The 24,585-nt window shown below is 50.5% G+C and overlaps 2 protein-coding genes across 3 annotated transcripts in view; one reads left to right on the top strand and one right to left on the bottom strand.

Annotated features, from left to right (window-relative positions):
* Positions 1-17,836, top strand: part of ITPKC (inositol-trisphosphate 3-kinase C) — a 24,761-nt gene extending 6,925 nt beyond the window's left edge. The window contains exons 3-8 of the mRNA XM_061596795.1: positions 12,748-12,847; positions 13,506-13,719; positions 13,853-14,057; positions 14,435-14,536; positions 15,141-15,212; positions 15,408-17,836. Of these exons, the coding sequence (XP_061452779.1) occupies positions 12,748-12,847; positions 13,506-13,719; positions 13,853-14,057; positions 14,435-14,536; positions 15,141-15,212; positions 15,408-15,611 (897 nt within the window). The 3' untranslated portion in view covers positions 15,612-17,836. The remainder of the gene's footprint in view (positions 1-12,747; positions 12,848-13,505; positions 13,720-13,852; positions 14,058-14,434; positions 14,537-15,140; positions 15,213-15,407) is intronic.
* On the bottom strand, positions 17,420-24,585 carry ACTMAP (actin maturation protease). 2 transcript variants are annotated; one of them, XM_061596793.1, is made up of 6 exons: positions 24,170-24,582; positions 22,045-22,113; positions 21,104-21,228; positions 20,760-20,889; positions 20,441-20,511; positions 17,420-19,639 (listed from the first exon to the last, which is right to left on the bottom strand). In XM_061596793.1, exons 1-6 carry the CDS (start codon positions 24,349-24,351, stop codon positions 19,311-19,313), a joined length of 906 nt encoding a protein of 301 aa, XP_061452777.1. In that variant the 5' UTR covers positions 24,352-24,582; the 3' UTR covers positions 17,420-19,310. The 2 variants fall into 2 exon arrangements, with proteins under 2 accessions (XP_061452777.1, XP_061452778.1); XM_061596794.1 differs by having other exon boundaries at positions 19,310-19,639; positions 20,428-20,511; positions 24,170-24,585.

Below are 24,585 nucleotides of genomic sequence, written 5' to 3'. Positions count from 1 at the left end.
CAGGCTGTTTGGGTGATTCCATCAAGAGCTGTTAAGACCACCAGCCAGTGATTGCTTGATCATCTGTGATTCCATTATTACCGTGCCCCCAGCCCCATTGCCATAGTGGAATACTGAGAGGGCGGAGAGGGCCACCTTAATTTGTAGCAAAACCTGAGTTTGGGGAAATCTTCTCAAGTGTTTGTTTTCGTGCCATTCAAAAGCCTCTCAACTTCCGTGCTATTGTTTGAGACATGCAGCCAGTTTCACATCTCCTGCCTGTGGGTGAGGCTTGCAAAAGGTTGTGAGGAGGGGGAGGCAAAGTCACGGCAGACAAGCAGACCCGTTTGGCTCCCGCTCATTGCTCAAAGCAGTTGCACTGCAAGACTGAGGGGCCTGGGCCTTTGGGTTCTCTCCATGGCTGTAGAATGTGCTGGGCGGAAAAGCACCTTTGCATTCTCTGCAAGGGATCCTGAACATGAGCGCAGGCCTGCTTGACCAGACCAAAGGCGCACCTGCTCCAGCCTCCTCCTTCCATGGGGGCCAGGCAGATCCCTACAGGAAGCTCCACAAACAGGACTTGAAGGCAGTCGGAACCCAAGAAGGGCCCTCCAGCTGGATCAGGCTGAGGGGGTCCTGTCTCGCCCAGCACCGTGTTCTTGCAGTGGCCCACCAGATACTCCCGTGGGAAACCCACAAGCAGGACTGGAGGGCAGCAGCAACTCCCTCCTCCTGCACTTTCCGGCAGCTGGTATTCAGGGCCACGCTGCCTCTGCCACTAGAGGTGGAATAGAGCCACCACGGCTAGTAGCCTTTGATAGCCTTCATGAATTTGTCTAACCCTCTTTTGAAGCCACCGAGGTTGGTGGCCAACACTGCCTCCTGTGGGAGCGAACTCCATGTGCTGTGTGAAGTCCTTTCTTCTGTCTGCCTTGAATCATCCAGCATTCAGCTTCATGGGGTGTCTACGAGTGCCAGTGTTGGAAGAGAAGAAGAAAAGCCATGCATACGTTTATGCCTGAATCCAAGCCTCTTAGAGTCTTGGTTCCTGGCCTCTGGGCTGTTTGCAAGAGGATGGGACCGCCAGTACGTGGGGGATCCACTCACTGTGAGGCTTCCCCTTCCCTGTTTTGCCAGGCCGCATTCCTCACAGGATCACTTCGTCCCACTGAGCGGCCCTTCACTCATTTTGGGGGGGGGCTTGTAAAGCAATGCGAAGGTTTGCTCTCCTTCACTCCCTCTGGACGTATTTGTCACTGGAGTGGAGATTCTCGGTGGTGGTGACGGGGGCCAACGCTTACCCTGTACCTCGTTTCAGTGCTAGGCTGTGGCTTGGGACCACGTGTGGTAGAAACATGGTGCTTCCAAGCATGTGCAGAGCACATTTCCCCATGCCTGTCCAGGATGCGAAGGAAACGGAGGTTGTGGATTCCAGCACTTTGAGCTCCAGCGCTGCCATCTCTCTCTCTCTCTCTCTGAAGTATAAGGGCTGCTTTAGTGAGGGCATACCCAGGAAGAGGGTCTGTGTTTCTCTGCCCACTTCCCAGCTCTGCCTTTCCTCAGGGGAGGGGTGGGGAGGGAGTTCTAGCATGGACATTCTCTTGGAGGGCAAGTTTCCCACCAAGTGTGTCTGTGTCACTTATTGCAGATTGTTGCATCTTGCCTTGTTACTCTGTCCTGGCCTGACCTCTTCCAGCACCTGAGTGGAGCCTGTGGGCCTGGTCAGCCAGAGGCCAGAAGCCACCTCTGCTTGCTTCCCGCAGCTGCTGCTGCAGACTTGCGCTCTCTCTCTCTCTGGTTTTGCTGTCATGGAAAATTACTTGCAAGATCCCATGGTTGCCGGGCAACCTGCTAGCATCAGTGCTCTGCTCTTTCCTCCTCCTCCTTCTCTCCCCCCCCCCGCTCCTTTCAGAAAAAGGGAGGGGCATCACGTGTCATAAATATTATGTTGGGGGGAGTGGTGAGGGAAGAGCATAAAAGTGGCAGTGAGGTGCCTGCCCATAGAGGAGTATGCGCAGGTTTCCTCTTGCTCAAGAGCAGCTGGGATATCTTGATGCTGCCGGCCTGAGGCAGGCGATGAGGAAGCCAGACAGGAGCTCCTGTCGGGTGAGTACCTCAGTCCATGCATGGCACACACACACCCAGTGGCTTTCTGTGGCGTCCATCGCGGGGGCTTCTCTCTGGCTATGCGTGAACCAGGGCAAAATCTGAGTGTGGATGAGAGGCGCTTACTCTTTCTTTTGATGGGGGGGTGGACTCTGCTCTTCACAAGACAAGTCACACTTCTGTGACCTTTAAACTGAGTGTATTGTGTGAAGTGGCTGCTGTCCTCTGGCCTTGAAGTCATGCTCTCTGTATGTGTCGAGGGTGGTTGTGACTACTCAGTGGTGTGGGAAGTGCACCCTGCACATACTCAGAGGCAACACACTCCTGATTCTTGCATCACTTGGCTCTGCGTGGAGAGCTCAGGTCCAGAAAACAGATGAAGGGGCTGATTAAATCCTTCCTTCAGACTCTCTTTCTCTCCTCTCCCCCCTCCCCCGTGGTAGATGTCTCTGTCTGAAAGAGTGGCTCAGCTATATTGTGGGAGTGTCTCTCTCCAGCCACGCAGGATTCTGGCTGTGTGGCTTGAAGTCTTCAGGAAGGATTTGGGCTTCAAAGCCCTTGGCAACATGGCAGAGTGGAAGTCAGAGTTTGGCCAGGAGTGGGGGGGGGATCTGAAAAATATTGAGTGCCCCCCCACTCTCAGTGGTTGCCATTTTGTGTCGGGGGGTTGTCTCTGCAACTTCTGCTGTGTTCTCTTCCTATCCTTCACTAGTCACTGATGTTTCAGAGTGAGCCTCCTGTTGAAAATACAGCCCTGGGTTCGGGGTTGGGGCTGCCTACCAGAGCATGAATCTGGCCGGCCTCTGGACTTGAGCAGTCCTTGTGCCCTTCTTACAGCTGCTTCTGGACTGCCTCAGTTTCCCCGGTGTTTAAATGCATTGCTGATGCTTCCCTTCCTGGCACTTGGCACACATTGCTGATTATTTACAAAAGGCAGGTGGAAAACATAATCAGCCATTCCTGGTGCTGCCCGCAGGCCATGCTGTGCCAACCAGCCAAACCTGTTGAGGCGGCAGGTGGAAATGCTGAGGTTTCTGCCGCTGTCATTTCCCATGAAGATATCTCTGGATCCTTTCCCCTGTCCTGCTTGGCAGGGGGGGGGAAGTGTTGGAAGCAGATATTGGAAGAAAGAGAGCGCCAGAGGCCAGGGCAAGAGGTCAGCCAGGGGGAGACAACAATCGGTCAGGTTTTAGGGGAGTGGAGAGGGTGGTTGGCCAAGGATGGCAGGCTTGGGCTAGGATGACAAGGCCCCAAGAATCCTTTGCTGGACTACAAAGCTCAGTTTGCCAAAAGGGAGGGGCTGGAACATGTCTGGAGGCCCAAAGACTTCAAACCTGGAAGCTGTGTCTTCCCAAATCCCAGCAGTGTGTATTCTGATCCTTCATGAAGAGAAGGCACTCTGTATATGCTCAGAAGTGCCCTGTCTCTGAATTCTGACTTTGTATGCTTTGGGATTTGAACCCTGGCATCAGAAGGATGTTCTCAAAAAGGATCTTGTAGAGCAGGAAAAGGCTCAGAAAAGGGGAACCGAAATGAGCAAAGGAATGGAGCAACTCCTCACTGTGGAAGGGCTGCAGCATCTGGGCAGGCCCTGGACCAATGCCTGGATGCAGTGGTGGGATGGATGAAGGAAAATAAGCTGAGCCAGCTTATCCTGGCCAGAAGGAGGCACTGTGGGTGAGTGGTTGCCGTGTCTGAGCAATTGGTCAACTGCCTGCCCTGGATGGGGTTGGACTCCCCCTGGAGGAGCAAGTACGTAGTCTGGGGGTGCTTCTGGGTCCAGCTCTGTCACTGGAGGCCCAGGTAGTCTCAGGGGCTAGAAGCATCTTTTTCAGCTGCGCCTGGTAAGACAACTGTGACTGTTTCTGGGAAGGTAGAGCTTAGCTACAGTAATCCAGGCATTGGTGACTTCAAGACTGAGTTACAGCAGTGCACTCTATGTGGGACTTCCCTTGTGCTTGACCCGGAAACTGCAGTTAGTGCAGAACGCTGCAGCCAGATTGCTAATGGGAGTCAGACCCTGTCAGCACATAACATCTCTGCTCAGAGATCTGCACTGGTTGCCAATTTGTCACCAGAACAAGTTCAAGGTGTTGCTGTCTGTATATAAAGCCCTGTTAAAGCTTGGAACCACCTTGTCCCATATGTGCCCACTCAAGCGCTTCGCTCTGCAGAATGGGCACTGTTACAGGTGCCACATAATACTTGTTCCACATTTGTAAGAAATTGTACCTTCAGTGTGGCAGCACCTACTCTTTGGAACTCCCTGCCTGCTGACATCAGGCAGACACCTTCGTTGTAGTCCTGTTGGTGCCTGCTTACAACTTTTTTGTTTAAACAAGCCTATCCAGACACATAGATGTTGATCTGTTTTAATCTTCTTAGTAGCTGTTTGAATGGATTTAAATATGTTGTTTTTATGGTCCCTTTAACTGTTTTACTGATAATTTGAATGTTTTATAAACTGCTTAAAGGTCTTTATCTTCAAGCGGTGTCTAAATGTTGTTAATAAATAGTTTAGAGAAAAGGCAGGTAAGAAGAGACCTGACAGAGGTGTCCGAGCCTATTAATGGCGTGGAGAAAGTGGAGAGAGAAAAGTCTTTCTCCCTCTCTCATAACACTGGAACTTGTGGGCATCCAATGAAGACAAATGTTGGAAGATCAGGACAAAGTCCTTCTTCACGCAGTGCAGAGTTAAACTCTGGGATTCGCTCGCTCAGGAGGCAGCGATGGCCACCAACTTGGAGGGCCTTAAAAGAGGGTGAGAGAAATTTGTGGAGGGTTGGAGGATAGAGTATCCACTCCTGCAGGCATCATGCTTCTCAATGCCAGCCAGCAGGCTCTTTTTGTGTCCTGAAGTGGATTCTGGTGCTGAGCCCTGGCTCAAGATTTAGGCCCCGATTGCCTCCGGCCAAAGAGGCTGCACTAAGCCTTCGCCAACCTGGTGCCCTTCAGATGTTTTGGGCAACAACCTCCATCAGTGGGAGGGCATCAGGTTGGCAAAGACTGTAGTAGGGCATGAATGAGAGGAGCAACTGTGACTGAGGAGGAGAAGGGTCTGGCCCAGGTGATGGAGGTGAGCCCCCAGACCCACTCTCCCTTGGCCCCCTCACCGCCTCCTGTTAACTTGATGATGGTTAACCTTGTGGAAACCAAGGGTGCTTTTGAGCATACACAGAGTGCCATTCACCACCTTGCTGAGTGAGTCACCCATCCCACCTGGGCAGAGGAAGAGGGAAACGATCCCTTAGAAGGGACCCATTCCTTGGGGGATGAGCAGCTATCCTCTCGTGCCGAGGATATATCTCCAGGGGGTGGAGGGATCCTTGTAGTGGGTGATTCGATCATTAGGAACATAGACAGTGGGGTGTGTGATGGGCGTGTAGACCGCAAGGTGTTTTGCCTGCCTGGTGCGAAGGTTGCGGATATCGCCCGTCGTTTAGATAGTTTGGTAGACAGTGCTGGGAAGGAGTCAGTGGTCGTGGTGCACGTTGGCACCAACGACATGGGGAAATGCAGCCGTGAGGTCCTGGAAGCAAAATTTAGGTTGCTAGGTAGGATGCTGAAAGCCAGGACCTCCAAGGTGGCTTTCTCTGAAATGCTACCAGTTCCACGCGCAGGACCAGCCAGACAGGCCCAGCTTCGCAGTCTCAATGCGTGGATGAGACGATGGTGTCGGGTGGAAGGGTTCGGATTTATTAGGCACTGGGGAACATTTTGGGACAAGCCGGGCCTGTACAAAAGGGACGGGCTCCACTTGAACCAGAATGGAACCAGACTGCTGGCACTTAAAATTAAAAAGGTGGCAAAGCAGCTTTTAAACTGACTGAGGGGGGAAACCCGACAGGAGCTGAGAAAGGTCCGGTTCGGAATAAACCTCCTCCCTGGGATAAAAACCAAAGAAATGATGAAATTTTAAAAGGGGTAGGCCTAGAAGTAGGCATTGTGAGAGCAGGGGCACAGGATATAAATTCAGAAGACCAAAATTACCACAGGCCTAACCACAAGTGCCAAAGACACTTGAAGAGAGACACTGCTTACAAGTGCCTGTACGCTAATGCTAGGAGCCTCCGAACCAAGATGGGAGAACTGGAATGCTTGGTCTTAGAGAAGAGCATTGATATAGTGAGCATAACGGAGACCTGGTGGAATGGAGAAAACCAGTGGGATACGGTTATCCCTGGATATAAACTATATCGGAAGGACAGGGAAGGACGTATTGGTGGCGGAGTCGCTCTATACGTGAAAGAAGGCATTGAATCCAGCAAGCTCGAAACCCCAAAAGAGGCAGACTCCTCCACAGAATCGTTGTGGGTGGTGATACCGTGCCCCAGGAGGGACTTAATACTGGGAACGATCTATTGTCCCCCTGATCAAAATGCTCAGGGAGACCTTGAGATGAGATATGAAATTGAGGAAGCATCCAAACTAGGAAATGTGGTAGTAATGGGTGACTTCAACTACCCGGACATAGACTGGCTGCATATGTGTTCCAGTCATGACAAAGAAGCAAAGTTTCTAGATATTCTAAATGACTATTCCCTAGATCAGTTGGTCATGGAACCGACCAGAGGGACGGCAACCCTGGACTTAATCCTCAGTGGGGACCAGGACCTGGTGCGAGATGTAAGTGTTGTTGAACCGATTGGGAGCAGTGACCACAGTGCTATTAAATTAAACATACATATAACTGGCCAATTGCCACGAAAATCCAACACGGTCACATTTGACTTCAAAAGAGGAAACTTCACAAAAATGAGGGGATTGGTAAAAAGAAAGCTGAAAAACAAAGTCCAGAGGGTCACATCACTCGAAAATGCTTGGAAGTTGTTTAAAAACACTATATTAGAAGCTCAACTGGAGTGCATACCGCAGATCAGAAAAGGTACCGCCAGGGCCAAGAAGATGCCAGCATGGTTAACGAGCAAAGTCAAGGAAGCTCTTAGAGGCAAAAAGTCTTCCTTCAGAAAATGGAAGTCTTGTCCAAATGAAGAAAATAAAAAAGAACACAAAAGAAATGCAAGAAGACAATAAGGGATGCTAAAAAAGAATTTGAGGAGCACATTGCTAAGAACATAAAAACCAACAACAAAAAATTCTATAAATACATTCAAAGCAGGAGACCATCTAGGGAGACAATTGGACCCTTGGATGATAAGGGAGTCAAAGGTGTCCTAAAGAACGATAAGGAGATTGCAGAGAAGCTAAATGAATTCTTTGCATCTGTCTTCACAGTGGAAGATATAGGGCAGATCCCTGAACCTGAACTAACATTTGCAGGAAGGGATTCTGAGGAACTAAGACAAATAGTGGTAACGAGAGAGGAAGTTCTAAGCTTAATGGACAATATAAAAACTGACAAATCACCGGGCCCGGATGGCATCCACCTGAGAGTTCTCAAAGAACTCAAAGGTGAAATTGCTGATCTGCTAACTAAAATATGTAACTTGTCCCTCGGGTCCTCCTCCGTGCCTGAGGACTGGAAAGTGGCAAATGTAACGCCAATCTTCAAAAAGGGATCCAGAGGGGATCCCGGAAATTACAGGCCAGTTAGCTTAACTTCTGTCCCTGGAAAACTGGTAGAAAGTATTATTAAAGCTAGATTAACTAAGCACATAGAAGAACAAGCCTTGCTGAAGCAGAGCCAGCATGGCTTCTGCAAGGGAAAGTCCTGTCTCAGTAACCTATTAGAATTCTTTGAGAGTGTCAACAAGCATATAGATAGAGGTGATCCAGTGGACATAGTGTACTTAGACTTTCAAAAACCGTTTGACAAGGTACCTCACGAAAGGCTTCTGAGGAAGCTTAGCAGTCATGGAATAAGAGGAGAGGTCCTCTTGTGGATAAGGAATTGGTTAAGAAGCAGAAAGCAGAGAGTAGGAATAAACGGACAGTTCTCCCAATGGAGGGCTGTAGAAAGTGGAGTCCCTCAAGGATCGGTATTGGGACCTGTACTTTTCAACTTGTTCATTAATGACCTAGAATTAGGAGTGAGCAGTGAAGTGGCCAAGTTTGCTGACGACACTAAATTGTTCAGGGTTGTTAAAACAAAAAGGGATTGCGAAGAGCTCCAAAAAGACCTCTCCAAACTGAGTGAATGGGCGGAAAAATGGCAAATGCAATTCAATATAAACAAGTGTAAAATTATGCATATTGGAGCAAAAAATCTTAATTTCACATATACGCTCATGGGGTCTGAACTGGCGGTGACCGACCAGGAGAGAGACCTCGGGGTTGTAGTGGACAGCACGATGAAAATGTCGACCCAGTGTGCGGCAGCTGTGAAAAAGGCAAATTCCATGCTAGCAATAATTAGGAAAGGTATTGAAAATAAAACAGCCGATATCATAATGCCGTTGTATAAATCTATGGTGCGGCCGCATTTGGAATACTGTGTACAGTTCTGGTCGCCTCATCTCAGAAAGGATATTATAGAGTTGGAAAAGGTTCAGAAGAGGGCAACCAGAATGATCAAGGGGATGGAGAGACTCCCTTAGGAGGAAAGGTTGCAGCATTTGGGGCTTTTTAGTTTAGAGAAAAGGGGGGTCAGAGGAGACATGATAGAAGTGTATAAAATTATGCATGGCATGGAGAAAGTGGATAGAGAAAAGTTCTTCTCCCTCTCTCATAATACTAGAACTCGTGGACATTCAAAGAAGCTGAATGTTGGAAGATTCAGGACAGACAAAAGGAAGTACTTCTTTACTCAGCGCATAGTTAAACTATGGAATTTGCTCCCACAAGATGCAGTAATGGCCACCAGCTTGGATGGCTTTAAAAGATTAGACAAATTCATGGAGGACAGGGCTATCAATGGCTACTAGCCATGATGGCTGTGCTCTGCCACCCTAGTCAGAGGCAGCATGCTTCTGAAAACCAGTTGGCGGAAGCCCCAGGAGGGGAGAGTGTTCTTGCACTCGGGTCCTGCTTGCGGGCTTCCCCCAGGCACCTGTGAGAACAGGATGCTGGACTAGATGGGCCACTGGCCTGATCCAGCAGGCTCTTCTTATGTTCTTATGACTTCTCTTTTTAGCAAGTGCCCAGCCTCCAGGGCTGTTTTGGTCTCTGCTCACCTGCTGCATGCTCACCGTGGAAACTCTGTGTCATGCTGTGGTTAGCGGTGGGAGGGAGGGAGAAGGAGGCTTTCCGCTGAGATGAGGTGCTTCCAGCACAAGGCAGGCAGGCTTGCGTGTATGTTTTTGTGAGCCAAGAGGGGGAAGTGTGGAAGTGCTGAGGCCTGTCTGGGAAAACTGAGCAAAAGTCCCTGGGGGCTGTGAGATGAGGAGGGACGCCTGCCCTCTTTGTTTTCATTGGCCAGGCTGTGCTTAAGGTTCCTTCACTTGCAAGGGGAGGGGGGAGGCAAGACAGCAGGTGGGAGAGGCTGCTGCTGCTGTTAAAAAACCCTCCCACCCATGCCCTAGTGCAGCCTTCACCAACCTTGTGCCTTCCAGATATTTTGGACTACAACTCGCAGCTCCAGCATCCTACAGCATCTCAAAAAGGATGTTGCAGAGTAGGAAAAAGTTCAGAAAAGGGCAACCAAGACGATCGAGGGGATGGAGCAACTCCCCTAGGAGGAAACGTTGCAGCATTTGGGGGTTTTAGTTTAGAGAAAAGGCGAGTCAGAGGTGACACGATAGAAATGTATTTTAACAGCATTTCTGTATTTCGGACGTTGTTTGGTTCTTTTGTTGTTTGTTTGTTTTGTTTCTTGATTTATTGTATTTATATATTGTGCTTGTTTTTATCTTTTTGTACACCGCCCAGAGAGCCTTCGGGCTTAGGGCGGTATATAAATAAAATAAAATAAATAAATAAATAAAATCATGCATGCCATGGAGAAAGTGGACAGAGAATTTTTTCTCTCCTTTTCTCATAACACTGGAACTCGCAGACATCCAATGAAGCCGAATGTTGAGAAATTCAGGACAGACAAAAGATAGGCCTTCTCCACGCAGCACAGAGTTAAAACTATGGAACTCACTCCCACAAGAGGCAGTGATGGCCACCAATTTGGATGGCTTTAGAAAGAGGATGGAGGGTGGGGCTATCAATGGCTACCAGCTGCAATGACTGTGTTCTGTCTTCATGGTTGGAGGCAGTTTGCTTCTGAATACCAGTTGCTGGAAACCGCAGGAGGGGAGAGTGCCCTTTGCATTCAGGTCCTGCTTGTGGGTTTCCCATGGGCATCTGGTTGGCCACTGTGAGAACAGGATACTGGACTAGGTGGGCCATCCAGCATACTCTTACTTTCTTTTGCTGGCTGGGGCTGATGGGAGTTGTAGTGCAAACCATCCAGAGGGCACCAGGGTTGGCAAAGGGTGTTTGTGCAAGCTTTTTAGGACAGACTTGATGTTAGCTAGGATTCAGTGCTCTCCTTCCAGTATAAGAACAGAAGACAGTACAGCGGTACAGAGATGTAATTAAAAGGGAGTGCCTCTGATCATATGCAGAATGTGATTTTCCTTCACCCTGAGGAACTTCAGCAGTCAGCATGCGCACACCTGGGATTAGGTGATGCAGCTTCCAGGTCAGAAGGTTAGACCTCCAGACTGGCACTCACCCTGGTGCTACTCCCTTAGCAAATTTAAGCGTTGTGTAAGATCATGGCCCTTCACAGTACTGTAATGCGTGAAGTATCCCAAAACTTGTACTGCACCTCAGTCCAACTCTGTGGGTGTGTTGGCTGGCTAGTACTGTGTTTAAAAAAATATCAGGCGTGAACTGTGTGTGACAGGGACCTCTTGTTGCTGTCAAAGGGAGATAGGGTGGTTTTTCTGTCATTCCCCTCCCCCTCCGTCAGGAACTTGGAGATAAAACCTTCTTGTAAGGGTTAAGCTTGAGGACAGTTCTAAGAGTCACTTTGGAAGCGGAGGAGAAGAGCTGTCCGGGAGGAAGACTTGTCTTGAGTTAGTTTTGCGCCAGCTGTGTGCCAGGACCTGGACAGAATGCCAAGGCTCTACACTGAAGGCTTAAGATAGTTTTAATTGCTATAAACCGCCCAGAGAGCTTCAGCTATGGGGCGGTATATAAGTGTAATAAATAAATAAATAACAACTAAGATCTATGTGGCTGGCTGGCAAATTGTGTTTTACTTACCATCTGGGTTGGCGGCTGGAGGCTGTGGCAGAACTCCTTCATGGAGGACAAGGCTGCCAATGGCTCCTAGCCACAATGGCTGTGTTCTGCCTCCACTGTTGGGACGGGCTGGCTCTGCATGCCAGTTACTGGGAACTGCAAGCGAGGGGAGTATGGCTCTTATGCTCAAGTCCTGCTTGTGGGCTTCCCGTTAGGGCACCTGGTTGGCCACCGTGAGAATAAGATGCTGGACGAGATGGGCCCCCTCTGGCCTCATCCAGCTGGGGGCCTCATCTTAGGTTCTTATGACCCGTTTCACCTAACTGAGTGAATATCCTTTTTTGGGATGGAGAGGTTGCCAACGATTAGCAAAGGAGGTGTGATAATTCCCTGCTTCCTTCAGACTGAAAGTGGGATTTACAGAGGGAATCATTCCAGTGGAATAGTTACTTTTTCCCCTGCCATGAGGCCGCAGTCCTGCTTCTAGACATAGCTGCCTCTGTGCAGGTGTCCTGGCTCCTGGCAACCTCTGTTCTCACCCTCCTGGCCACATTTCTGGGGGCTGGGTGTGGTTTGTTCTCTGTCCTTTCCTTGCATGCCCGTTGTTTGGTGCCTCTTGGCTAAATTATAAATAGCTGGTCTGCTGAGGGACCAATCCCTCCCAGGCACACCATTCACCTCAGCTCAGGGCTGTGGACTTGGCAGGTGCGACAACTTCACTGGGGAGGAGACAGGAGTGAATCTGGGTCAGAACAGAGCCCTTCTGAGGGCTCCTTGGTGTGAGCTTTGGGGGGGCAATGGGAGCAACTGATGGTGTCCCTGAAATTCTTCTGCGCAGAATCCCAGCTGGGCACCAAGAGTGCCAGTCAATTGGCACCAGCCGGTGCCTGCCTTGGAACACCTGCCGACTTGACCGCTCCCATAACTCACACTGGCTTGTTCCACTTCAGGGCTCCTGGGCCTTCATGCACAGGAGGAAGAGTTACAGCTCCAAGGCTGGCTGGCTGGCTGATGGGGTTGCATCTCTTCTTTCTTGGTTTTTTTTGGAGGGGGAGGAAACAGACACTGGGTTGAAGAGAACCGGGCTGGTGGGCAGGAGATCGCTGTGCAATCTCAGACCCATCCAAGACCTTCAGCTGCCTGGAGGCTTGTGTTGGGGGTCTGCAAAAGCGAGGGGAGGGCCTCTAAAACAATTTGTCTAGAAGAAAGATGGTGGGGAGGGATGCATGGCAACAACTTCTAAAATTGCAAACAGACATTTATCGCCCTCAGAATGCAGTCACGCAGTTGTTCAAGGCAGAACTATGGAGGTGCTTCTTCGTGCAGTGCAGAAACTAGGGACCGCCCAGCCCCAGGAAGTTCATCTCATCACATCACCACCTTTCCTTCCAAGTGGCATCCACCATTTGCTTCCACTTGCTCTGACAAGTGACTTGTGGAAAGGGTCACAGTTTCCCCTAAAGTGTCAGCTTCTGTGCTCTTTTCTCCCCTCCATGGATCATTCCAAAAGGGCCTGAATTTGCCTTTGGGGCAAACGTGCAGGGAGACTCACCCACAGTGCATTTCCTTTGCTTTGACTTGCAGAACAAGCCGTGGAGGAAGTTGAAAAACATGGTGCATTGGTCACCGTGCGTCGTATCTTTCCGAAAGCGCTACTCCTGGGTGCAGCTTGCTGGCCATGCAGGTAAGGAGGAGTGTCCCGCAATTTGCCATGGAGGCCATGTGCTCTACGTTTGGGGCTACAGGTAGACATCAAAAGCTCCTGGGAGGAGGGTAGGCAGGCAGGCAGGGCCACAGCTAATGCCTGGGGATTCCTCCCCCTGGCACTTTAAGAATGACAGTGATGCTTGAAAGATCCTGCTGCTGAAATCACAAGGTCTTCCAGCTCAGACAATTCTTGCTCTGAAACCATGGTGCAAAAATCCTGCCAGCTGTCCAGGGTCACAACTCTGTTTTATTGTCCTTCCTTCAGCACTATTTAGTAGTATTCTGTGCTGTGTTAGGGTGAAGCCGGGGGGGGGGATTTCATCAGTACTGACCTCCTAGTCCTACTAAGCCTCTGAGCATGTCTTCTGCCTGGAGACAGGACTTTCATTGGCCCCTCAATGAAAAGACCTTTACCAGAACAATTGCAAAGTGCCAACTGCCAAGGTGGGTCTTTGTGCGTCTTCCCACACACTAATGGGTGCCAGCAGGGCCTAATTTGATCTGAGCTTTATTGAGAATTTGTGGGGAGGGGATGGCAAGGGGGCAGCTGGGAGGCTTGCTGTGCTCTGGAGGGCAGGTCTTGTGTTGGCTCAACAGCAACATTTCCCCTCTTCCCGCCTCCCCCCGCTATGCAGGCAACTTCAAGGCCGGGGAGTTTGGGCGCATCCTGAAGAAGTATTGCCCTAGCGAGCAGCAGTGCCTGGAGCGCCTGGTGCATGATGCGCTTCAGCCGTACGTCCCAACCTACTATGGAGTGGCGGAGCACGATGGGGAGGCCTACATCCAGATGGAGGATTTGCTATCTGGCTTTGATGCACCTTCCATCATGGATTGCAAAATGGGAGTCAGGTGAGCCCTTCTCTCCAGATCAGCCAACTGGGGGATATCAGGAGGTCCTCTAGTCTAACCCTGTACAGGGACTGTGTATTGAGGCCTGTGTCTGACATTGTGCTTCCCCTCCCCCCACAACAACCTGGTAAAGGACATACCTAGAGGACGAGTTGGAGAAGGCAAGGCAGCAACCCTGTCCACGCAGGGACATGTACGACAAGATGGTGGCTGTGGACCCGGCGGCTCCCACGCCAGAAGAGCATGCCCAGTGTGGCGTCCTGAAGCCTCGCTACATGCAATGGAGGGAGACCCTCAGCTCGACCACCACTCTCGGGTTCCGCATCGAGGGCATCAAGGTGAGCAGCAGTAGGGATGGGGGTGGAGGTCCTGTTTATGAAGCTGCTGGGGCTATTCGTAGTGATGCACCAGCCTTGTTGGGGGAGGGGGGCAGAATAAATTTAGCCCTTAAACAAATGGATACCGCTGCCTGCATTCAAGGCATTAACCTAGGTATGTTTCTTCATACCACTGGGAAAACATAGACTCAGAGAATAGTAGAGTTGGAAGGGGCCTACAAGGCCATTGAGTCCAACCCCCTGCTCAGTGCAGGAATGCAAATCAAAGCATTCCCAACAGATGGCTGTCCAGCTGCCTCTTGAAGGCCTCCAGTGTCAGAGAGCCCACTACATATTGAGGTGGAGCCTGTAACACGTTTTCTTTCTCGTCCACCCAGAAAGCTGACGGCACTTGCAACACCAGCTTTAAGAAGACGCGGCAGCCAGAGCAAGTGATGCAGGTCTTTTGGGACTTTGTGGATGGCAACAAAAGAATTCTGGTGAGGATCCGATTTCTGCGCAGCGGCACTTGTGTGGTTGTGGGGGCCGGGGACTATTTTCGGGAGGTGTGTACACGTTGGGCTTGGGGCAGGAATCAAGCCGCCGCACTTTCCAGAGGCACACCATTTTAATTTTCTTGGTTTGCCCCCTTTGGCCTCATGGGAAGAAGACATCTCATTGGGGGTCTCTTCTAGCACCTGTTCTAATCATCGCTGGGGTGGGCTTCATTGCTCTGCTGACTTCTAGGAGCTTGGAAAGGCCCACCCTGTTACCCTCTGTGGGGCAGGCAGAATGGAGGCCAGCTCTGTAAATGTAGGAAGCCCCCTTCAGGCCAAGCCAGAGTGTTCTCTGCCTGGCTGCAACTCCCAAGAGCCTTGCCTGGAGGTCTTCTAGCTGGAGGTGCAAGTGAGGGCTGAACAGGCCTTCTAACCACAAAGCAGATGCTCCGTTTAATTTTAAAATGAGATTTAAATCCAGCTTCTCCAGTACCTAGAACTGTTAAAGGCAGCTTTGCCACTAGCCCTCCTTCTACCCCCATCCCCCCGTGACTGTGGGCTTGTAGCAGCTTTGCTGCCTAACAGGGTCTCTCTTCCTCTTCCCTAGACAAGCTACCTGGAGCGGCTGCAGGAGATGAGGGGGGCGCTTGAACAGTCCGAGTTCTTCAAGGTGCACGAGGTGGGTTTCCTCCTGAGCAGGGCTTCCCAGGGGCATCTAGTGGGTTGCTGTTGGAAGTCAGGGTGTTTGACTATAGGGTCTCTTTCTCTGACCCCCAGTAGCAGGGTGTGGCTTGCTTCCCTACATTCCCTGCCAGTGAACCCCTTGGGGAGTCCTATACCTCCACCGGCCTTCGCTGAATTCTCTTTCTTCCAGGTGGTGGGCAGCTCTCTGCTCTTTGTCCACGACCAAACGGGTCTGGCCCAGGTCTGGATGATCGACTTCGGCAAGACCGTCCCACTGCCTGAGAAGCAGACATTGACGCACCGGCTGCCGTGGGAGGAAGGGAACCGTGAGGATGGCTACCTCTGGGGCTTGGACAACCTCATTGCAATCTTGGAGAGCATGCTGGGAGAGTGAGCCAGGGAGTCGCAGCGGACATTGAGACATTGGCATTGGCCCCAGTGACTCTACCTTTATTTTATTCAGCCAGATATGCTACCAAAACCAGGGAAAGTCTGAAAAAAGCCTGGAGCAATACTGAAAACATGACAGACTGTTGGCACCAGAGGATCCTCATGTTCCCACTGGTGGTCCACAGACAGTAACCTTTTTGAAGGGCCCTGGCTTTGCACAGCCAGAGTTGCATCTCAAAGATATTTATTGTAGTGACGGATGTGATTAGGCCCCCAACTTGGCTCTGGGATCTCTGGAGGGCTGCTGTGTGATGGAGAGAAAAAGACTTCTGCAAACCAAGACAGAACTCGGGAAGCAGCGCTGAGTGGGGATTTTGGGGTGCCCAATTTAGAGGCTACTTTTATCATGGGGCTGATAGCACCATTTCTAAAATAAGAAGCTCTCCAAGAAATGGTTTAAGATACTAGAAAGCAAAAAAGAAAAAGGCAGAGCTGATCTCTGCTCCTCCCCAAACAAGCCCCACCCACATCAGATCAACAACATGGGATGTTGCTCTGACAAAATTATCTGGTGGCTCTTCATGGGATGGGGGATAAACAGAAATGTGTGTCTTCCCTCTGCTTAAACTGTTAACTTGCCTGGCACCTAACAAGTCATTCTGCCAAGCCAAATGGAAGCAAACTAATTGCTTTACAACCTGCTGCCTCCAAGGATTAGACAAGAACTGCTTTCCAAATCCCTGCACAGAAGCGCTTTGGCACTGCCAGGCTGCCTGTTTTTTGGTGCTGAATTTGGGCTAGTTTTAACAAGCAACAATCTACTGGGTAGTCTCTCCCCCAGTTCTTGTTTTCTAATGGTGGTAGTGGTGATCAGGGACAGAAGTTCTACTTTGCCTCACTAGAGAGTGGGTCTCTGGTTGTTAATGTGTGTCTCTGTAAATTTTGAGATGTTTAAAAAAAATCTTAAATGAGACATAGCTGCAAGTGATGTGCTGTGCATCTTAACTTTCAACATTGGATGTGGGACTGGTGGGTTTCTGCGTGAGGGAATCTGCGTGAGTCAGAAGATCCTGGTTTAGCCTTTATCAACATGTTCTTTATAGTGGGGCCCAGGTAGTGCCTCTCCCCAGCAAAGGGAAGTCAGTTGTCCCTGGGCACTTTCTGCTTGCATTGGCTCTTGCTGTTGTAGTTTGTCACCTGCACATGCTCACAGTATTTGACAGGACCTGGAAGCTGAGCCTGGGGCCTTAATTGCTGTGCCCAACAGCAAAGAGGCCTGGGTCAGCATCAGGCAAAGGGGGAGATGCTGGGGAGGCAAGAACTCCCCTTCCGGATTGGTGTGAGGCTATAACATTCTGTGAATGGGCCTTTCCCCAAAAACCTCACCATGGGACAGTCCTTCTATGCACTGAAGTTTGTAACTCATCTCTGAGGTTTCAAAGGTCCCAGCAGGGAGGGGCCGGTAGGCAACTGTCACCCTGGAAATCCACTCTGCACGGAACAAGGAAAGGGCAGCTATTCTGGGAGCAGCCCACAAAAGTGGCTTGTTTCCCGTCGCCGCAGTCAGAGACCCTCCCAAGGAAGGGCTGTAGAGCAGGACAATGGCAGCAGGAGGAAGCAAGCTGGAAATAGCACGGGGATGGGTGGCTGGCAGCTGTGGTTTACATTAAAGGACTGCACAAACCCTGAGCATCCCTCTGTCCAACTGAACCCATCTGCTGTTCCACAAAATAAGCAGTCTGCTTGGAGCATTTTGCCCTCAAAAAAAGGGGAATCATTCTGCACTTTGAGGATAATTCTATCATGAAGGCATTTCTCTAGAAACCAATTTATTTTTTCTTTCCTGTTTTTTCACTGAAGTGTTTTTAATTCTCTAGAGCACTTTACAATCTCTGCATTTACACTCAGAATAAACATACAGCATTGTGAAGAAGTCACCCGTTTAAAGCTGTGGGGAAACTGAGGTGGAGAGAAGTGAGTTACGCCAAGGGCTGGCCGGACACTCACTCCACGCCAGAGGCAGGACTTGACCTTACATTCCCTCCCCTGCCCCCAATCCAGGGCCATCTTCTTTTCTCTGCTGTATACACAGGCCCTCAAAATGCTTAATACTGTTTTGTCAACAAAAGGTAAAGGTGTCCCCGCGCTTATAGTGCGAGTCGTTTCCGACTCTTAGGGTGCCGTCTTGTGACGTTTACTTGGCAGACCGTATATATGGGGTGGGATTGCCAGTTCCGTCCCTGGCCTTTCTTTACCCCCCAGCATATGCCGGGTACTCATTTTACCAACCACGGATGGATGGAAGGCTGAGTGGACCTCGACCCCTTTTACCGGAGATTCGACTTCCTCCTTCTGTTGGAATCGAACTCCTGCGGTGAGCAGAGCTTCGGCTGCGTTACCGCCGCTTACCACTCTGCGCCACGGAGGATCAACAAAGCATGGTTTAAAAAACACTCAAGAATAAATTTATCTTTCACTCCCCCAACTTGGCTTATTCTAGTTGTGTATAAGTTTTGTTTTTAAAAAAGCCCCATCATTGCCATCATTATTGGCATTAAACCAAACTAAAGGAAATTCCAGACATTTTTTCTTTGACAACATGCTATTCTGGGAATGCAGCAATGAAGGGCTACTGTTTCCTTCTGCCTGTCCCAGGAAATGTGAGGCCTCAGCAAGGCCACTTGGGCTGTGGGGCAGGGCTGACTCTGCACATTAAAATGAAATTAATGCTATTGCCCTGGCAGATGCATAAAACATGGTTCTGCAGCAGGGAGGGCTGGTCCTCCTGGGTGCAGAGTTGGCTAGAGTGCCCTTTCCAAAGGGAGAATCCTCCATGCTCCCCTCCACAAAACAGGACGGGGCCTTTTCCTGATTTGGGTACACTTATTCCAAATTAAAACTGGAGGCCTGGGTCACTCTTTCACCAAGAAGTGATACCTTTTGGAGTATCTGAAAGCAAAAGCTGTCCCTCTCGCGTTTCTGAGTGACTTGCAGTTCTGCGCGCACTGACTCAGAGAGTGGCTAATGTTGCAGAGTCACCATACTGGGAGCGAATGAATGCTTTAGACTTACCCAATGCAGAATTATGGGTGAACTATCCATCCCCAGAAGACGTGATGGAGGCTGCCTCAGTGACTCATTCAGAGCTGTAACAGGCTGGCTCCTTTGGGATGGGGCCTTTGGGCTCCCAAAAGATGGATATCTCACAGCACCCTAGCATGATCAACTTGAAGGCAGTCCATTTCCATTTTCCATGACACACTTCTAGGGCAGTTCCTGTTCCCATCCAAGGCGGTTTATACAGGAGAGCTTCCTGCTGGTGGATTAGTGAGTTACATGATCTGTCTACTGCTCTCAGCGGCACCTGAAATCTGCCTTCCCCTTGCCCAAGTCCATCTGTTCCAGCATCTCCTTTCCCAACATGGCCAACCGCACCAGACGCCTCTGGGAACCTCATAAAGCACCAAGGCAAAAGCAATAGCTCTCCTGTTTGCCCCCAGCAGCTGGTATTGAGTGATATACTGCCTCTGCACATGGAGGTTCTATAGCTATCATGCCTAATAGCTGCTGCTGAAGTCCTATCAGTGTCCATGCATTTAAGTAATCCTCTTTTAAAGGCCGTCTAAGGTCCTGGTAAGGTTGGCTTTGGTAGCAGCTTTGGAAATCAGCCTGTCCATTCCCCAAGGCTCGCCGCCCTGCCCACTCAGTATGGTTGGGAGCCTGCTGGCTGCAGAAGCACCGCCTTCCCACACAGCCCCTCCCGCACTCCCCCTGCTGGCACAATGTAGACCTTGCCGTCAGCTGCCCGCTTGGGACTGAAGTCCGTCAGCTGGCTGTTGCTTGCCTGCACCTGAGAATATCTCCACAGCTGGTAGCGGCCACTCTTCCCCTGCTTGGAGAGCAAATATGTCTCTGCCACGGCATGCAGGGGGAGGGTCGAGACCCTTGGGCTGGCATGGAAGAGTCCCGGAATCTCCTTGTCCTCCTGGCAGGTAGCCAGTTGGAAGTTGCCCTCTAGTCCAAGCAGAGCTCCTGGGTGGAAGGAGAGAGAAAGGTGCCTCTGAATGGGACCTGTGCATTATGATTTGCAGCTCTGTTTCTCAACTGGTAGCCCAAAGTTCTCTAGCTGGGCCTCCTGCCCCCACCCGCCCTTCCCAGCTTCCTTACCCCCTGCTCCACCTGGTCCTCCAGTTCTGGCACTGGTGTCTTCTTTCCTAGTTTTACAATACCATTTACATGTGTGGTAGCCTGCCCTACGTACAGCTAAGGGTGGTGGGTTTTGTTTTTGTTTTAATCAGGCTGGGTGGATTTTACACCTATTTTACGCAATAAAATGTTAGATTTTGCTTGCATCAAGGTGCTTATGGAAAATGCAGACAATAACCATTGCACGAGAGAAAACAGCTTGATTTCAAATTTAGGGAGAGCTGTTTTATGCATTTGCCTCAAAGTTTGGACAGGAAGAAAAAAGAGTGAGATCTCCTCCAGAAGAAGGGCCCAAAACAGGAGATCGCTTGAGAGTGCAAGAGGAAGCTGTTGGTGGATCAGATGGGGGACAGCAGTCACATACCCTGGACATTAGCTCTGAGCGACTGAGCTGCTTGCACTGGCCCGAGTCTCCCCTCTGAGACCAAACAGAAGGCCCAAGGCACAGAGCGCCAGTCTGGGAGCTGCTGCTGCTGCCCCCTTCTGGGCAGTGCCTTTCCTTGCTAGTGGAGCAATTCCCCTCCCCTCAAGTCTCCTTGTTAGGCAAGAGAAAGCAGTCGGATGGAGACCAGTTCCACCAGCTCCCTTCAGCCCGTAAGAAGAGTCACATCTACCTGCACAATGTACCTGAGGCAATGGCCCAGTGAGCCTTGTAGCCATTCCGGAGGCAGGGCTCGTGGTTGGAGTCTTCATCATAGCTGGATAGATGTTAAGGTCCGCTGGGCTCTTGCTCACCAGGCAGAGCAGGAAGGAAAAGCAGTGCTGCTCTGGGCACTTGCCTCTTGAGAGAAGCTGCTTCCCGCAGGGGATGCCTGAAAGGCAAGGCAGGACAGCAGTCCTTGCGGCAAGGCTGCCCAGCCTTATGTAAGCCTCGGGCAAGAAAGTAAACATGAAAAGTATCCAGCCCAACACCCCACATTCCACCCCTTTTTGCCAAGCAGGATACGGTATCAGCACAGGGAAGCCAGCACTGAGATGCTGAAGGATCCTTCCGTAGTTTTCTCCCTCCAGGCCTCCAGAGAGCAGCTCCGTCTGGCAGGGCAACACCTCCTCAGCAAGCCTGGACATGTTGGCAGCTGGAGCAAGCAGAAGAGGATGGGGGGAGGTGGTGCTGGGGCAGCTGCAGGACAGCCCCTGCGCAAGCCCCCCCAGTCTATGCCAGGTCAGGCAGGAGGATGGGACCTCAGTGAAAGAAGGGACCATGGGCCAATATGTTTTCAAGTCTTGTCCCCAGAGACCCAAGATGGGCCCAATTTTGGCAGATGCATCCATTGTCCCTCAACTACCAACCTGAGAACATTTCCCCCTGGGCTGTGTAGCCTCTCTCCAAAGCCACCTGCACAATTCTCTCCAAGGAAATAGCCTTGGGCAGAGAGAGGAGAGCCCCAGCCATCCACAGGGCCACCAGACCACATCTGGAGGAGAAGAAGAAAGCCAGAGAGGTTGGGTGGTTGTTCTAAAGTCCAAGCCCTACATTAAAAAAAAAGCCTTCTGCAATCCATGAAATTTATAAAAGCTAAAACTATTGCATACATTGAAAATGAAATGGACTGCCTTCAAGTCAATTACAACTTATGGCGACCCTATGAATAGGGTTTTCATGGTAAGCAGTATTCAAAGGGGGTTTACCATTTCCTTCCTCTGAGGCTGAGAGGCAGTGACTGGCCCAAGGTCACCCAGGGAGCTTCATGGCTGTGTGGTGAGAGGGGCAAGGAGGTGCGCAGGGCCAGGACCCCCATCCTCCTGACAAGCACTCCTGCTCAGGACAACTGAGCTCCCCTCTCACTTTGCAACCAGCAGTGCTGAAGCGTGCTTTAATACAAAGAAAGTTGATACTGTCAGGATAGTGTGGTCTGCACCGGCTACTAAGTCCTGTGCTTGCTATAGAGCAGTTATGGAATATACACAGCCCAGAAACGCCTCATCTGAAAGCAGAGGGCTGGGAGCCACATTCAGATCTTTTATTCACTTTCGGAAGCGACACACATTCTCTCCCCCCCCCCAATCACAGGGCTATTATGAGGATAAGAAATTGTTTTATGTTCCTTGGAGGAGGGTTGATCTATTAACAATCTACAGACGTCCCAAATGTGACCTTCTCTTTGGGTCTCCTGTGTTGGTTAGAGAGGTGTATGAAAAGGTTTGGGAACTATGCTGCACAAACACCACCTACTCAGCGGGCTACTACTGCACAGTTCTCTTTTACAGTAAAGGCAAATGCTAATACTCACTGGGGGCCCTCCTGGATTAAGGAAGGCACAGGGTTGTTGAAAAGAAGCCACTTTAAATGCTCACTGAAGCTGGAACAGAAAGAAAAAGAGTCCCTTAAGAGCCACTTAAGGGCCTGGCCAAACATTAACAGCACTTTCTCCCTCTACATAATTAACAAAGCTCTGTGTGTTTCTCATCCCCAAACACTTAGATAGGAGCAACTTGGGGAAACTGTCTGGGCTGTAGCTGCCTCTAAGATAGTGGTGCTCACTGACTTACACGAAATAGAAAAGGGAGCAGTGCGGAAATGGAGATCTAAGGAGACAAAATGATCCACCGTCCACAGGACATCAGAAGGCAAAACATCCGCCTTCCATGGGGAGAGAAACATTTGCAATTAGAACCGTTGCCTGGCTGCGATAATGGACTGGATGAGAGCTAATAAACTGAGGCTAAATCCAGACAAGACTGAGATGCTGTTGGTGGGTGATTTCTCTGATCAAATGGTGGATATGCACCCTGTTCTGGACGGGGTTACACTCCCCCTGAAGGAGCGGGTTCGTAGTCTGGGAGTACTCTTAGATCCTTCCCTGTCACTCGAGGCTCAAGTAGCCTCGGTGGCACGGAATGTGTTCTACCAACTTCGGTTGGTAGCCCAGCTACGTCCCTATCTGGACAGGGAGGACCTCACCTCAGTTGTCCATGCTCTGGTAACCTCTCGATTGGATTACTGCAATGCGCTCTACGGAGGGCTGCCTTTGAAGATGGTTCGGAAACTACAGCTTGTGCAAAACGCGGCGGCCAGGCTGATAACGAGGACCAGGCGGTCCGAACATATAACACCTGTTCTGGCCCGCTTGCACTGGCTACCTATATGTTTCCAGGCCAGATTCAAAGTGTTGGTTTTAACCTATAAAGCCTTATACGGCACGGGACCACAATACCTCCTGGAACGCCTCTCCCGATATGAACCTGCCCGTACACTACGTTCAACATCGAAGACCCTCCTCCGAGTTCCGACTCATAGAGAGGCTCGGAGGATGGTTACAAGAACTAGGGCCTTCTCAGTGGTGGCCCCCGAATTGTGGAATAGTCTTCCCGTTGAGGTGCGCTTGGCGCCGACATTGTTATCTTTTCGGCGCCAAGTTAAAACCTTTCTCTTTGCTCAGGCATTTTAGTTTAATATGTTAAATTTGGTTTTAGATTTGTGGATTTTTATATATATGTGTTTGTACCGATTTATGTGATTTTATTGTATATATCTTCTGTTGTACACCGCCCAGAGAGCTATGCTAGTGGGGCGGTATAAAAATCTAACAAATAAATAAATAAAATAAATAAATTTTAGTTGCATGTTACAGTTAAAGCTGTGCTTACTAAGGCATAATAGACACAATTCCCTCATTAAGCAACAACAGCAAAAATGAATTGAGGAAAAAACATGTGAGGTGATTTGTTTGCAACTCTGAGAAGGTCTTTGCAGTTACACAGAGCTCCCTTCCTGCCCTAACAGTTGGCATCAAAATAGATGGTGTGTGTCTTGCCTGATGGCTGTCTAGCCAAGTCTGCAGTTTTTAAGAACAAAACTCAGGCTGTAGAAGGAGATATCACAAACACCACCCAATACCACACAGCCCCAACTGTCCCCTTGAACAATTCTGACATTGCAACAGCTCAGCCAGTAGTGCAAGGGAAGGAGCCAGACAGTTCTCAGTCACTCTTGCTGAGAGGATTCTGGGTGTCCAACTTCACTGGCCTGTCTTAACCTTGGAGAAAGAATCTGTGGAATTTGTATGTCAGTATTTCAAATGATTAACGATGACACGCAGAGTGCAGTTTACAGCCTCACACTCTTAACATTTTGCATTCTCTACCAACAACAACCCACCATTCAACACATTTTCACAAGGTTTTAAGGGTAGCAGCTCTGACTCTTCCCCGGAGTATAGACAGAGAATTGAACTCAATGTTAGTCCTACTTAAGAGTAGGCGTACTGGAATAAATGGGCATGGCTAGTTTACGCCCATCAATTTCTATGGATCTACTCTGAGTAAAAGTCGGCTGGGCACAACGCAGAGCAGTACGTGCCGCCTGAAAGCGGGCTGGCTCCCACCACGAAGGGGGCGCGCCGCACCCCGCCGCACCTGGCTTTCCTGCGCCTCAGGAGCTCCCGAACCCCGTCCTGGTCCCCGGTGCCAGCTTGCTCCAGCGCGGCCTTCAGGAGCTGAGCCCCACACGGCCGGGGGGGCGGCGGGGCCGGAAGGGGAGGGGGCGCTGGGGCCAAGAGAGGGGCTAGCGCGGGGCCGCCCTCCGGGGCGCGGTACATGCTTCTGCTCAGCGGGGCTGCCTGGGGGAGGGGAGGCCAAGGGGTGCCATGCCGCAGCGCCTGCAAGTGGCGGCCCCGGCCAGAGAGCAAGCCGCCCACACGCCGCCGAAGGCCGCGCCTAGCTTCATCAGAGCCGCACGGAGGGAAGGCGAGGCCAAAGGTCACGCCGGGAGGAGCTGACCAATGAGGCTTCAGGTGCACAAGCGCCTCTTTCCCTGCGGAGCAGTCGTGCCT

This window comes from Rhineura floridana, chromosome 15, assembly GCF_030035675.1.
Source record: "Rhineura floridana isolate rRhiFlo1 chromosome 15, rRhiFlo1.hap2, whole genome shotgun sequence".
Classification (NCBI taxonomy): Eukaryota; Metazoa; Chordata; class Lepidosauria; order Squamata; family Rhineuridae; genus Rhineura; species Rhineura floridana.
This window is presented reverse-complemented; position numbering and strand designations above follow the sequence as displayed.